The sequence below is a fragment of the Harpia harpyja genome, chromosome 11, assembly GCF_026419915.1.
Source record: "Harpia harpyja isolate bHarHar1 chromosome 11, bHarHar1 primary haplotype, whole genome shotgun sequence".
Taxonomy (NCBI): domain Eukaryota; kingdom Metazoa; phylum Chordata; class Aves; order Accipitriformes; family Accipitridae; genus Harpia; species Harpia harpyja.
Window position 1 is genome coordinate 10,336,026 of NC_068950.1, and position 15,576 is coordinate 10,351,601.

The 15,576-nt window shown below is 36.7% G+C and overlaps 1 protein-coding gene across 7 annotated transcripts in view; it reads right to left on the reverse strand.

Moving 5' to 3' along the window:
• Nucleotides 1-685: 685 nt before the first annotated feature.
• The window catches only part of RALGPS2 (Ral GEF with PH domain and SH3 binding motif 2), a 128,761-nt gene continuing 113,870 nt past the window's right edge, over nt 686-15,576 (reverse strand). For all 7 annotated transcript variants that reach the window (XM_052800533.1, XM_052800532.1, XM_052800530.1 and 4 more), the window contains 5 exons: nt 14,329-14,434; nt 13,554-13,646; nt 5,951-6,056; nt 4,625-4,716; nt 686-2,348 (listed from right to left, as the gene is read on the reverse strand). In XM_052800533.1, the coding sequence (XP_052656493.1) occupies nt 2,319-2,348; nt 4,625-4,716; nt 5,951-6,056; nt 13,554-13,646; nt 14,329-14,434 (427 nt within the window). In that variant the 3' untranslated portion in view covers nt 686-2,318. The remainder of the gene's footprint in view (nt 2,349-4,624; nt 4,717-5,950; nt 6,057-13,553; nt 13,647-14,328; nt 14,435-15,576) is intronic.

Genomic DNA, 15,576 nt, shown 5'->3' on the forward strand with positions numbered 1-15,576 from the left:
CTTATTTAAAAATTCAAAATCCACAGGCTATTATCCACAGTGCTTAAAAAAGTACACACATTGTTAAAAAACACTTAGCTGTTGAGAAGAAACACGCATTAAGTAATTTCTAAAATGAAAAAAACAAAACTAAAGTTGTGGAAAGTCTACTACAGTAACACTGCTGGCTATGAAGATGTCTTTACTATACACCCAACATGGGTAAACTTGGGAGATGTGTGAACTGCAGAGGGATTCAGCACAAGCAACCCCTTCCCAAGATACAGGACTTCAGGATCAGAACAGACTATTCATGCCCCATCAAAACAACAACAGAAAAAATTGCAAAGGGACACAAGTTCCCACAGTGCTTTTGGTGTAATTCTGACAGAAGCATCCTTCTACTGTTTTCTTTCTACCAAGAGCCAATTCACAAGAACAATTCTTGGAAACATAAACCAGCCTATTATCCTTTACTTTACATCACCAAGTGGTTGGGCTTTTTGTGTTTTGTTTTGGTTTTTTACTGTGAGGTTGGATTAACCTTCTTTTTGCCCCCTCCCTCTCACCCCCCTTCACCCCCACCCCCAAATAAGAAATTAATCATTTCCATTAAGAGATTAATTTGAATCTGGAAAAAAAACAGAAAGTGAATTTATAGGCTTCTACTCAGATGCAATAAACAAACTGTACATTTTCAAAATAATAACTACTAGTAGAAACCTTTATTAGATAGTCAGAGAACTCTGCCACAGACTGGTAGGTAGCTTGTTTCTTTTTAAAAGGAGTATTCATGGTGGAATCTGCAAGCGTATTTATGGCCACTAAACCACAACGTCAATGGAACACTTACTACTTTTTCACAGACTTCAAAGTTCTGGTATCGGAGTCATATTTTGGACAATGTTTCCTTGCTTTACAAAGATTGTATTTTTGAAGATTAAAGAAAGACTAATCATCCAGGAAACTCTATCTAGGTGATGTCAAGGAAACCCAAATAAAGCAAGAATCCAAGTCTTAAGCATAAAACACACATATAAAGCACGGCTCCCTTTTTACAACCATAATGTTTTTCTCAGTGTATAATTTCAGTGACCAAGAATTATTCCTGTCAAGGATGGAATTTTGATAGTTCCACACCTTTTCTCTCCTTAGGTTATCCTACCTTCTAATTAATTATTTGCCTGAAGATCCACAGAGCTTCTTTATGTAAAGTCTGCTTTAGGCCATGTTATCAATACCACACAATGTCAACTACTTTGACCAAGACAGATACTAAAATCAATTATTGCCAAATAAGAACATGAAAATTTGAAATTGTGCCTCTATCTTTTTAAAACATAGATCTTAAGTGATATTATGAAACACCATACACTAACAGTGGTCCCTAACTGATAATTGAGAAGTAAAACGTTGACATAAAATGTCTGTGAGCTATACCCAGGTGTTGTTTTTTTCATCATTCAACCTTTGTATGTAGGAGAGTGACAGGTGTAGAAACAAATGGGAAGAAAACACTCAGTTCTGACCCAATAGTGCTTTCAGTTTTGTCTCTTACACACACACACACACACTGACCACCCAAAACACGTGAACTACATTTTTAACCAGGAATTAGGTAATAACATACCAAAAAAATTTTTGGTGTGCAAGTACTCAGCCTTTGTGCCACTCATAGGGAATATGGCCCCCATACAGTACTAACATTTGCAAGCTTACTGTTATTTTAAACTTGCAGTTGTTACATTTCTTATACTTGCAGGTCTGAGAGAAACAACATTGCTGCAGGCTAAGTGTTCCTGGGACAAGCTCCCACCGAGAACTCCTGGTATAGTCTAAACAACATCTCTAGAACGTGTAGTACCTCTTTTACCTGGTTCATACGTAGCTTTTGATACAACTCTTAAATACCAGTTTACTTGTTTTCTTAAGAATGCCTAAAAAGGTGAGTTATTTTCAAAATTAGTATAAAGTTAAAAGAAACTCAAACTAGCTACAATCTATTTAACTCAAGCACAGCACCGCCAGAAGTTTCACACACACTATTTGGTGTTTCATGTTGTTTTTCCTTTCACTCTTTAAGGCAGTGGTTTCCACAGGTCAGTTCAGAGAATATAACGAAGTATGGTCCATGGCAATTCATGTTGCAACTCCATTTTTAATTTGGGGGACTCTACTCCCCAATCATTAGTGGTTTTGTTCAGGGCTCCAGAGTTCAGGGATCGAGTTGACAGGCTCTGTTCTGGCACAGAATACAGCTGGCACATTTTTCATCAGGACCTCGTTCTCAATTATGAGATGGTTCAAATTGTTGGGTTTTTTTGTTTTGAATTAGCCTATTATTCAAAGGTCATCAAGTTGGCAGGAACCTGAAAACAAAATAAAAATGATAGCAGATTTTACTTTGGGTAGTAGCTACTTAACATTCCACTGTTTCACAGACTAGCCACCTGTTTAAATGCACATCGTTAACGCTTGTTCTGTCACAAAAAAAGGGGAGGAGGAATGCAACTATCATTTGGCAGTACAAATATACTTAGAGCTGTAGAAAACCCAGGTATAACCAAAATATTAAACTGCTGCATGGTTTATAATTTTATTATATGGCCATAGATCTTATTAACTTTGATGACATTTAAGATTTAAGTTGTTAGCCAAAGAACTTTAATATGGTAAATCTCAGCACCAAACTACACAAGCAGAACCTTCTCACTTGAGTCCCAGCTAGAGAATTCTTGGCACACAGGTCAGTGATTGATGTAGGCTCTCTAGTATTTTTAAGACCAATTTAAAAAAACGAGGCATAAACACTTGCCTGGGCTTTTCCCATAGGAAACCTGAATGCCTGCTGTAGACATCACTCCCTTTCATGAAGATTAAAGCTATTTTGCATTACATTAGTTTACATCCCCATTTTCTCCCCATCAGGAATTTGCCTGACAGCAACATCTCTTGTTTACTCAGGTTATTAAAGAGACACCACATTCCTGATGACTGTCAATAAACACCCAGTTTGGTCAGATTTGAAGCAAGCATTTCTTGCTTTGCATTTACCATTTACCTGTAGAAGCAAGAATGATCAACTGGGCTAAAGTTCCACCATTAAAATTAAAAATAACATCTATTAAAATAGTTCCCAATATTATTCAACTGGGTAGGTGTCTATACTCTATTGAAAGTACATTTAAACTTCCAATCTTTCTTAGGCAGTCATACTGTTAACAAGCAAATAAGATCTTCCCTTTTAAACAGCACCATAGGGAAACAGTACCTCTAGGGAAAACACTGCTCAGGAGCCAAATCACAATCAAAAGAAAAATTTTAGAGGATTTTTTGGGTTTTTTTACTCATTTGGTAAACTAACCTTTGTAACCTAATGTTTGAGTGAAGCACTGCTTCTTCTATGGGAGCAACTATGCTGCAAGAACCCATATAGTAGAACTACACAACATGCCAGGAAACAGAAAATATGCAATGAATTATGGTAGCAGGGGTTTTGGCCTTTTAGTGGTAGGTTTTTTTCATTAATCCTCCCCTCCTTTTTTCTGTTAAAATCTCCTACACTTATCTTCACTTTACTGTCATAGTTTCCACAGGAGGCCCCGCCAAGACCCTTAAGCCTGCTGCTTTTGCACAAGTTAGGGGCTGAATGCTTTAAACAAGTTTGCATTAAATAGTATTGTTAAGCCTTATTGAATAAAAGCTGTCCTCAGAGGGCAGTTTTCAGGCTTGCCTGGAAGTCACCACTTTCTTGCAAACTCTTTGCTGCTATTTGCTACTATTCCCACATACTCCAGCCAGGAACACAATTTCCTCTCCTTTGCACCGTCTCAAATACTTTCAAGGGAGGTTCTGCAACCCTCCTTATTCTTCAGATTTCTCTCAAAAGCAGAACTGAACAAAAAAGCACAGAAGGATCTGGAAAGGTCCTTTTGTTTCCCCTTGAAATTCAGTAGTACTTTTGCTCTGGGAACTCCATAAACAAATGTGCAAAGGAAAAGGGAGATTTCAGGAAGACAAAGTGGTAACTTAAAAAGGATTTTGCTGATGAAAAAGGTCACTAAGAACTTATATGGGAAAAGAATTTAATAGGGGTTGGAGTAGTCTTATCTTCCTTTTTGACTCATGGAAAATTCTACTTTTGCTTTCAAAGTCTGCCAAATGTACCCAGGACTAAACTATTTTTTTAATACATTTTGGAAATACATACAAACAACAGAAAACATGAATGCACAAGACTTGACAAAATGGCACTACAGGAGAGTTATCTGGAATTGATATTGAATGCTACAGTTCACAGCTTTTTATATAACTATAAAATAGCCTTTTTAAACTAGGCAATGACAAAAATACTGCCACTCGGACAGATATTTTAGAGCATTCCTTCCATTTCCCCAATTGCTTTAAATTAGCCTCAAGATAGCCCCAAATCTTTCTTCATTACCGCAGAAGCTCCGAGGACTTGTTTGCAAAGGGTCAAATGGGAAAGCTAAGGCAAATCAGTAAGCATGTGAAATCAACATACAGGCTGCTCAGAGCAGATTGCTCTTCATACAAAGTGATCAGTTACAGTTTGGTCATCTTGGAGATCTATCAATTCTGAGCTCTTAACAGTTCACACTCCTTTTCAGCATCTTGCTCTCACCTGTTGTCTGTTGCTTTGGCAGGCAGCACTCAGGTGTTTAAACCAGAGCATCGCATTCATTCTGTTTCCAGCTTGAAATTTATATGAATTTCCTAGGTGAGAAAGGTGGAGAAAAAACTGATAAAGAAACACAAACAATACTAAACACTTAAATCCTACCCATATTCAAATAACTCTAAATTAAAACATTATGAAGAGATTTAAGCAGAAGGTTCATATAACTTTACACTTTTTCTGGAATAGGTGCAACTTAATTGTTTGACCTAGTGTGAGAGAAGTTTCAGCTCGCCTGTCTTCCTTTCCAACATTCTAGATTTCAACTAACACCACTGTCAACTAGAAAGAACAAAACATTTCTCAGAACCATACAACAAAAATGTTTTTGTTCATTGCTATTATTGCAATTTGTTTATAATACCATTTCATAATTTTTAAATGAAGTGCAAGATAGCACTGAAATGCACTCTAGAAAGCTAGATTTGAAAATATTTGAAAATTGTTCCTAAACACATTGATACATTTCAGACTAGTATTTTCAGTGTCTGGTGTTACACAGTGCTTGCCTGGGTTCAGAAAAGCCAAGTACTACAAAAACATTCCAGGTTGCCATTGCTGAGTTTAAGCTGACAAGCACTCAATCTACACCACATATCAGTGGTGCTAGAATAGATGCTTGGAAATAAAATGTACTAAGACTTGAAGTTGACAATGCAATAAATAATGTTAAGCTCCTTTATCAGAACTTCTAATGATGCTCCTTCTGCATCGTTTGAAGTGCTATGGAAAAGTAACAATTTCTTCACAGTTTAAACTGAAACCAGGGCGTTACCTTGGAGTAATGGAAATCCAAGATTCTTCTGCAAAACAGTCAAGATCTCAGGTTGTTTTTTTTTTTTCCTGGTAATAGTGCTACATTTGAACAGATTGTTTGGTTTGGGTTTTGTTTTTCATTTGGAGAGGAGAGAGAACTGGTCAAGCATCTAGTGTTAGCTGAGTATTGAATTTTTTTTTTTTTAATTGTTACTTACATTTTCACATATGTGAAAATGCCTCTGAGTGGTCTAAATACAGTTTAAAAGAATGCAGATGAATACTTCCAATAAAAATCACAAGTGGAGTTGTTAGAGTTTGGAGAGTTCTTAGAACTTAATGAAGAGTCTAATAATTCTCCATGGACAACTGTTGCCACTGCATTCTAAAGGCAAACATGACACGTCACAGAGCAGTTCAGTAAGTGAAAGGTAACATCCTTCCAATTATGAATACCTCAGCGAAGCAAATGTTTATTCTGGGAATCACTGCACTCTTGGTGCTAGCATTGCTTACCCTTCTCAGAATCAGTCAATAAGAAGAGATCTGGATGCTCAGGGTCATCTGCCATCATCACCATCCAGCCCACCACTGACACATTCTTACTCGGCGTGGATTTGAACTGAAAATACAAGCAGAGATGTAAACTAAAGTAAAACAAGAAGCTTCAGCCAGACTGACTGCACTGCACAGAACAAGCATGCAAAAGGGCAGTTGTTCTCAGTGACACTGTTAAAGACACAGAATAACTTCAAAGGAAGCATAGCACTTCATATAATTAAGGAAGTTTATGAATTTTATATGGAATTAGTGAAAACAGAACTTACCACAATGAATGACATTCAAAACAAATGAAGAGGAATATCACAATCCCCCAAAAGGTGTCAACAGCCATCTAAACTGCACTGTATGAATACGAGAGCATTCCTCACCACATTATTGCACATGTGTACATATAGTTCAAAAAAGTACATTAGCAAATGCAAAGCTAATCCCTACACTTTTAACAAACAGAAGAATTAAACTTGTCTGTGCCATAATTATTGAAAGTTAATATGCATTAATTATTGTAATAGTCTGTAATTACACATAACATGAGTTCTGTGGACAAGATAACACAACTGTGTAATTAAATATTATGACCTGATGAATGACATGAAGCAAATGAGGGTGTAGATTCAACAAACAAGTGCGCAGAACAAAATGTGGTCATTTATCGACAAGATGTTCAAAATCATAGGGTTTTCCTGTTGAAGGTGTTACTCACATTGACGTGTAACTTAGGTCTCTTCTAAGCACAATACCTGTCTCTGCTACACAAGCCCCTCTCCTGACAGCTCCTTGGTCCCACTCTCCTTTTCATTTGCCTGGTCAGTATTATTTTCTACTTCTCAGGCTTCTCCTCTCAGTTCCAGTCTACTTGCCAATTAAATCCAACTCATTTCCAAACCACAAGCTTCCTTCTCCCTGGTTTCCTTGCTTATCTATTAGTAGACCCTCACGATTCACCTCTCATTACTTGCTCAGGCAATCCCATTTACTCCCCAAAACCCAATTAATTCAGTTTCTCTCAAATCTTTAGCTGCCAAATCTCCTCTTCCCACATTCATGGGCCTGACAGCCTTTTTTCATCAATCCTAGCACTCTTACCCTCTGCAGTTGCTTTACCTCCCTTCTCTGCCCAAAAGGTCCAACTCTGCTATATGCTCATCCTTATCAGATGTGTCTTCCTCCTGTCTTGTGAAATCCCTATGCTAACCTCTTTATTAGCACAGTAATTTTGACCTCTCTTCAATTACATTATTAGAAACGATAAAGTTAAAACAATCTCAGGGACATTTTAAGTCATTAAAATGAATTTATAGTTCTGGAACACTTTTATTCTTCATTCTAATGCCACACAGCAGATTTACAATGTTAGCATCAAATATCTTTTGTTTCATTTTGGAAATATTGCTTTACCATTACAAATCTAGAACTCTCATGCAGCAAACGGAAGTGTTACTGCAAATAAGTTTGAGGGTATCACAAGCAAAGTGAAAGTTTATAAGAATATTCTCTATATGGTAATACAATTACTTTACAAATAAAATTCCACTGCAAGTCTAATGTCAGTTATTCTAATCCATGCCATAGATTAACTGGAGACTTTCAATGTCCAGGTAAGTTGATCTGTCTGGGACTTGTGCAACAGGCTACATTTTGAACCTCACTTTAAAATACATTAGAACTTTAAATGAACAAATGTTAAGACCAATATTTGAAACAAAAAGTATTTTAACCAAGTTCAAAATAATTTAAGAGTCCAGTCTCTCTATATCTTATAAACTTTTGAACGTGTCATCTGTGTACTGCCCTCTTTATGTTGCTATAGTTACACTTGCAGGAACCATTCCATCACAAGTTCCTACCAGTCATGTTCAGCTGACATTTGTGTAACGTCAGTGGAAATATAAAAGCTTGGAAACTTTGAAGGGATGCTTGTACAGATAGCTTAAGCACAGAAGTGATGATGACACTTCTTAGGAAAGACCTGCCTGCCAAATTTCAAAATGGATGCCCTTTTTTTGATATTACTGTGGATAAAACTGTGGGAAAAGACTATTCCTCATAAAACCCGCAGAGCCACGTATACTGAAGTTAAGGAACTCCACTGCCTTTGGGAGGTGGACAGATTTGGTAACACCTCATAAGAAGAAGTAGTAAATTATAAAGCTCTATCAGACAACATGTCATTACAGTGAGGGCTGGATAACATAACTTCTTTCCAAGTAGAAGCTAAAATTTCTTTGAAGATTCCAGTCAGTAATGAAAAATGTTAAGGAATTTTATCTGAAAGAAGGAATAAAGATGGGGAAAGAGAATAAAATAAGGATGTAGCTCATAAGTTCTTAAAAAATAAAAAAGTAAGCATATATTCAGGACTTGCTATGGACCCACTGAAGACATTGCCTTGAAAAATAAGATGACAACTTGCACTTAAAAGGGACCTGCAAAATGCAAACTTCCAAGTAGTTCTACAAAGCATTAATAGGTCATTTTCACAGAGGTGGAAATTTGAGTCACAAAGTGGTTTTAATAGGCTACAGATCAACAATGTACTTCTTGAACTGCACTCATTTCTAGAGTTTCATGAAAATAGCACATTTGCAGTTTCCTATCTTAGTTATATATCGTAACAGTTGGTATACAATACATGAAATTACCATGCAATCAAAACTGCTAGAGCTTGCTTGTTTTTTCAGTTTATTCAAACCAATTAGTTAATCATGGTACTTCTCCAAAAAGTAAAAAGCTCCACACAACGAAAGTGTTTCCTGCCAGCTTCAATCCGTCATCACTTGAAACCCATGTCAGTTTTCCATCCCTGTGCACGGCTGGATTTGTATTCCATGTTTACATAGTCCCCCTGGGCAGTTCATTCTCCACTGATGCATAGAGCCTTGCTAACAGCAAGTCTGCTTTGTTAACATGAAGGGAATGAAAGCTTCATTGTAATTTAATGTCCCTGGTTCCTCTTTGCTTTTTTTATACAGGCCACTGGAATGACGGTCTTACTATACACACAGAAAACTACACAGCTCTGGTGCTAGGCTTCACATAACTAAATTTTGTTGTTGTTGTTGTTCTGAGCTCAAAGGCATTTATACATAAATCTTTGAATCAAAAACTCTGAATCAATCTCTGAACAGATTTTTCGCTCCAACCTTTTGGCACCTACAAACGTCTTCCTTCTCATCTCTTGCTGAGATTTTACATCTTTCTAATATTCAAATAATTTTCTCAGTGGTGGAACATACTTTCTAGAGTGACAGCATTCTTTAACAGGGTATTTCAGTGAAAGTGCCTGAGCAACATCTACCAAGTTTTCTAGAGTGCCAGTAAATGGGTCTAATTCTGAACATAACATGCAATGGAAGGCTTGGAATGAACGAGGGTTCATGCTCGAGCACAAAGCCTCAAGAAGTTTCTGTTGCTTTTCCAAGTACCTACAAACATGGAAAAGTCTCTCATGCATGCTATGTTGCCACAGAAATTTGCAAGGTTCTTCCAGCCCAATCACTATAAACGTTTTTTTTAATGGGTGTATTCATATTTTTCAGGGTGAATGCTTTCTTTAAGACTAATTTTAAGTTGGCTGTTTTTACTACTTCCTTTTTAAAGGTGCACAAGTGCTATAGTTTTGTCACAGGGGCTTGTTTGTGGGTACCATTTCAGCATGAGATAAAACCTTAAGCATTCTACACACATTCCTCTCATTCTCCTGAATCACATCTCTGGGCTCTAAAGTTCATATGCTCATTATAGACAATTTCCTATTACTGTAGTAATAACCGAAACCTGTTCACTATTTAAAATAAAAAGCTCATTATATTTAGTAGTTGTTCTTAGTAGATGCAGCACAAGAAAGTTTGTCACATCCAGGTATCTACAGCAGCCTCTTCCTTTGGACTAGATTCACATCTAGAACACACACTATACTGGATGCACTCCTTTGTCTTTGACCATAGGCATGAGAAGAGGAGCTGGTTTGCCCATGTCTAAAAGGGAGGGGACTTCTTGCCCTTTTTGCAGGATTACACTGGGATTTTTATGAGGTAATTTTCCAAAGAGGTTGGCTATTATAAACCTGGAAGAGCTTTGAGTGTCAGCACATTCCAAGTCCTCAGTCTCAGTTGCCTGAAGCAATAGCAGCAGCAGAACGGTCAAAAGCATGCCTGTAATCAAGACACATTTACCATGAGAGCTCTAGCCAGGAAACTTTATATAGCAGACTGACTTTTTCATTGCCAGCGTTCCTTTCCATGTCACACAGGCCTTGAGAAAGGAAGCTGAAAAGACAGATGTTTACATGGCTCCAGAAGATGCTTGGAATATTTTACCTAGGTAAATCTCAAATGTATCAATCTTTGAAAAAGAAACCTGCTTCAAAGTAGACAGCATCATCCTTTTTATCCATTTCATCTGGACAGTAACAAAACAAAACCTAGACCTAGCCTCAAATCTCTTTATTTTGCAGAACAGACCTCTTAGGAATATCACTGGACAGTATCTGTGCAGTGAATACATACTCATGTACTAGCTATCTACAGATGGTTGACCATCTACAGATTATTCTCTCTTGATTAACTTTCTTTCTGAAAATGCAACCAAATGTGAATTGAAGCATGACACTTGACAAGTCAACTTCACAGACTCCAGAACAAAAGCCGAGGCTTTGTACAATAACCCTGCAGTGAAATGGATGGAAATCTAACCCATCAATAGCGAGGCTAAAAGTACAACATAGGTAGACTAGCTGAACAAAGTTACTGATCTCCTATTATTAGGCTGTTTAATAAACAGGAGCCTCTCCCCCTAATCCCCCAACCTCAGCCTTCCACAGCAGTTACCAGGTTATTTTCCACCTTAATTTCAGCATAAAGATTATACTCTGTGTTCTAATGACCTTTGGAGCAGAAGCGTGTGTGCATTCACTGTGAACTATTTGTTTAAATAAAAGACAATCCAAACCACAGCTAACAGATATTATATTGTTTTAACCATGACCACCTGGGAAACGAAATCAGACCTGAGCTTCATAACATGCTTTGCATCCACAAACAGAACAAAGTATGTTTGCTGCCCTAAAAAGCTAAAAGCAAGATATCAGCTGTTTACAGACAAATCCAAGGTTGCACTGGATAGTTCAGTCCAATTTCATAGAGCCAAATATCAAAAAAATAAATCTGCTCTAGCAGTCATTGCTTTTTACTATCGCTCCTCCATCTCTGTTTCCTGGGAACTGCACTGCTCAAACTCTGCTCAGTATTTGCAAGCCATAATGCTGGCAGGCTTCTGATGGTTAATCCTGCCAGCATTATGGACTTGAATGTCTCCTAGCCTCCATCTGCAAACTTTTTTATTGGTCTGCTGGCACATCCTTGGACAAATAAACATGGGAACGTAAGGATGCGAGACAGATTTTAGCTTCCTAGGCACTAGTCTCTGTTCACTAGTAGTTCACTTGTTGTAGGTATCACAACACATCCGTGACTTGGGGAGTATTAAAAGTCAATTCAATAGGTTCAGAAAATAATTTTTGAAAGAGCATTCTAAACAGATATGACTGCATTTCAAGACAAAAGTAAAGGCTTTTGCAGTAAGAGAGGTTCAAGAGGATCAGATACCAGACTTGATGTTTACATTTGTTACCTTTTTATTTAATTTACTTTTCCTAAAGAAAGGGCAAGACCATTTAAATGATTAAAGTTGTTATTCTGAAGGAAATGTATAAGCAAATGGACCACGTAAAAAATCAATATACTTAATTTCCAGCTATGCAATTTTTCTAAGTTCTCTAAACCCGTACATTATTTAGATTGTTTTAAAATATTTATACACAATACTGAAAAAGCTTCTGATTGAATAAGTACAAGTATGATGAAGTCTTCCATCATTCAGTACTTTGACAGACAGTGGGCAAGAGACTCACAAATGCATATTCTATTCTTAAAAGAAAACAAAATGCAATTTTGGCATAAAGCCTAAGGGCATCACTTCAGTAACAAAAGCACAAAGTCTGACATTACAAAAAATTTCTTTTCCATTTCTCAACATTTCCAGGAAAAACAAGCAACTAACTGTTAGTGACATAATGCCAGCACAAGTTCTCTCTTGGTTCTTTCTTTTGCTTTTGCTTTAATACTTTGCATTTCTGCTCATAACAGTTTACAAGTCTGCTCTTTCCAAATACCTTTACTTTTAATGAGACAGACTCCTTCTATAAGGTTTTCACTGACACCAGAGGCAAATGCATCCAAACACATACACTTCTCTAAAGACACCCAGGAGATAGGCTGCTTGGCTAACAGGCCTTTGGTCTAGGCTAGTATTGTCTCAACTGGCAAGACAAATTAAGTAGGATTGGTTTCAATTTAACCTAAGCAATCAAAGCTAGTAGGGATGGGGCAGATGGATGATGGCAAAGAAACTATGCAAATATTTCTACAAGTAATTAACTATTATTAAACTACTTTGAGTATTAGAATACTGTTTCCTAATGAACTACTCTCAATAAAAGTGGAAAATACTCAATTTTTTTGTAGATTAAGACATTACACACAAACGTTCCACACAGAAAATTCAAATATCCAGGAGTCTACTAATCAGAAATCTTAAGCTTCCAATCTCTACCCTCTGAACATAAAAAACATTAGGATACGAAAACAGTATTTTGTACCAAAAAGAAATAAGATAGTCCCCTTATAAGGATTCTAGAAGCACATCACAGTTTGTAAATTACATAAGCTTTATGCAAAGCAAATGTTTTTCAGTGACAGTTACCATAAATTAAGCTGAAACACTAGCCAAGGCAACTACCAGTAATGGTTCTGAGTAGTGAATGAACTTGGAAAAAGATCCAAGTATCTCAAATTTTACCCAGTTTCTTAACAGAATCTCTGGTGCATCCTCTTTCATTATAATTAACCAGTGAACACAGGAACTACACACATCATAACATCCCTGGAACATCTACAGAAAATCCTTTTACTACTTCCCCACATAAGCAAAATATTTTTAGCTTTTTCAAATAAAGTTGCAGCGAATAAAAGGAAAGCCAGCATCATATGATATGCTAGCTCTCTGCTTAACATATGAAGTGTTTTGTATTCTGTTGTGGTTAACGTACTACAGGCTTAAACAGAAAAAGAGTAGTCTAATTTTACCCCATATATGAAATCAGTACATGTTTAATGTCCTGTCTAGTGACTTCTCAGTCTTTCCACATCAATGCTTTTGTGGATTTCAAGTAGCAACAAACTGTTGCAAGACTCAGAGATCATCAAAAGATATGACTTCTACCTTAGAAAAGTAGACAGACCCAACGACATAGCTCCCTTCCTTATAGACCAACAAATTCAACCCATGGCATATGCAAAGCAAATGTTCTTGGTGTAGTATATAAATGTGCATGATATTTCCATTAGGGCATATCCGTATGAGGTGACTGACTGACTGGAAGACAGGATAGTGCTGACTAGAAATTATGCAAGTCCTGAACTACTCTCAGTGTTTACATCAGGAAATCACATTTTAATTTTGGCAGATGATACTGGAATATGTCTGTTTTGCATACATGTTTTCTCTCTGTAGCCTTCAGAGATTTTGCAGCGTAGTAAAAGAGTTGGGTTCCACACAGTGCTACCCAGTATTTTGTCCAAGATGCTACCTAGAGAGAAAAGAGAAAAAAACAAAAGTGTAACGGATAAGTGAAATGTTTGATAATATTGAGCTGTAAAATAGCAGGCATCATCCTGCAAGCACATGACAGCACTAACTGTCCAGCCAAACCATCAGCCACGTTATTCGTGTAGGCCTATGAATGCACTAAAAACCTAGAAAGCAGAAAGAACATGTGCCTTTCCTCACTAATCTGAGAAAAATTTTCTGCATCTTACTCTATACTTTCTGCAACCCTTATTGAATGCTTCATTGAGTTGGAGTACATCTGTCCCTTTTCCATTTTATGTACTGCCATAAGGTATCCCCCATTGTCATGAATACGTATTTTGATTTATAATCCATAATCAAGCATTTGCAATGCAAATGCTAAGGGTTATTATCTACTGATAAATTCAAGACGACAATACATGCTCCTCTCTTTTAAAGTCATCAGTAATTGTAAGAAATTTTATGTAGCATTACACTTCTATTCCCTAGATTATGGGTGTGGCCTTATAAAGTGAATAAATCCACCAAACAGAAAAATGCAAACCCTAGCAGTGACCCTAAACCTTAATCAGCAAGGCAGAGGAGATATCAGACACTTGAATTAGTTGCACAATGACCATTTTATTGTATTTATAACTGGGCAAAGGAAGAAGGTGACAAAATGAATCAAAAAATCTTACTGTAGGTTTTTTGCCTTCTTTCAACAAAGTCTTCCTCCTGAGAACACCTTGAATAGTAACTGCTCCTGGATACAAATGAACAGCCAAATCTTCAGATTCTAGGGAGCTGAAAGGAGCATGTGAAGATTTGTGTGAAAAAGTATTTTCCTAAAGTAGTTTTCCAATCATTACTACAAACTAATGCAAACATCTGTATTTTACTTTAGAAATGTCAATTTTTTATTTATTGGACTTCATTGTGGAAAAAAACTTCAGCTGTTACAAGGAACTGTTGCTGTGGAATTTACACTCACAAGCAAAAGTGATCAGAAAAATTAATTAGCCAAGCAGGTAATCCTTAATTAAAAAAATTAAAACTCAAGACAACTGAAATACAAGAACAATTAATTTTAAAAAGCAAATGTTTGAAGTACACTCATACAGTTGCTGTATGTGTTAAAGCCTCTCCTTCAGCCCTTGCAAGAAAGATTACTTTTTTGTTAGAAACACTGGAATCATTAGCACATCAAAACTGAAGCACAGCTCAAACATGCACAATCTTTAAAATATCTGAAAGCAAGAAGAGTGGGCAGGAGCAGTAATAAAGAGTAGAAACCCAAACCACAGCTTTAAGGTGTTCTAATGCATCTGGTGCTCTACTAATCATCTACCCTATGTAGGATCTAAAAGCAATGGGCCAAAACAAATGCCAGATACAGCACTGTGAAAACAAAACTTAGCTTTATTAAAATTACAAAGCTGACTGGCTTACAAAACATTTTCAATGAGAAAAAAATTACAATAGGAATCATTTCATTAAATGTCAATCAGAGCATATAACTAAATTGCCGAACCCAGCAGCTTTCTAGAAAAGCCAAGAACTTGAACAGTGCCTGAAACTCGTTTTGAAGTAAGCCAGGGTTTGTTGTTTCACCCATCCTAACAATCATGAACGTTCAAGGTGAATTGGAAATCCAGCAAACATTTTCATTGCAGCACCCACTGAGGTTGATGATATGGAGACAATTTTGGACACTGATAGATGTGAACATGAGTTTAATTCAGTGAGACAATGCTTGCTTCTTAACATGAAAAGAGTTTCATAGTTAATGGCCATCTCTTTCCCAACTACAGTGCCACACAGCTGGAGACAGAATTTGTATTCTAATTAATCATAATAATCAGTTATATTACTCTGTCAGCTTGCAAATAATACTGTATATTACAAATTAGGGTCAATTTTAACGCATTACTCATTTTAGGCATATC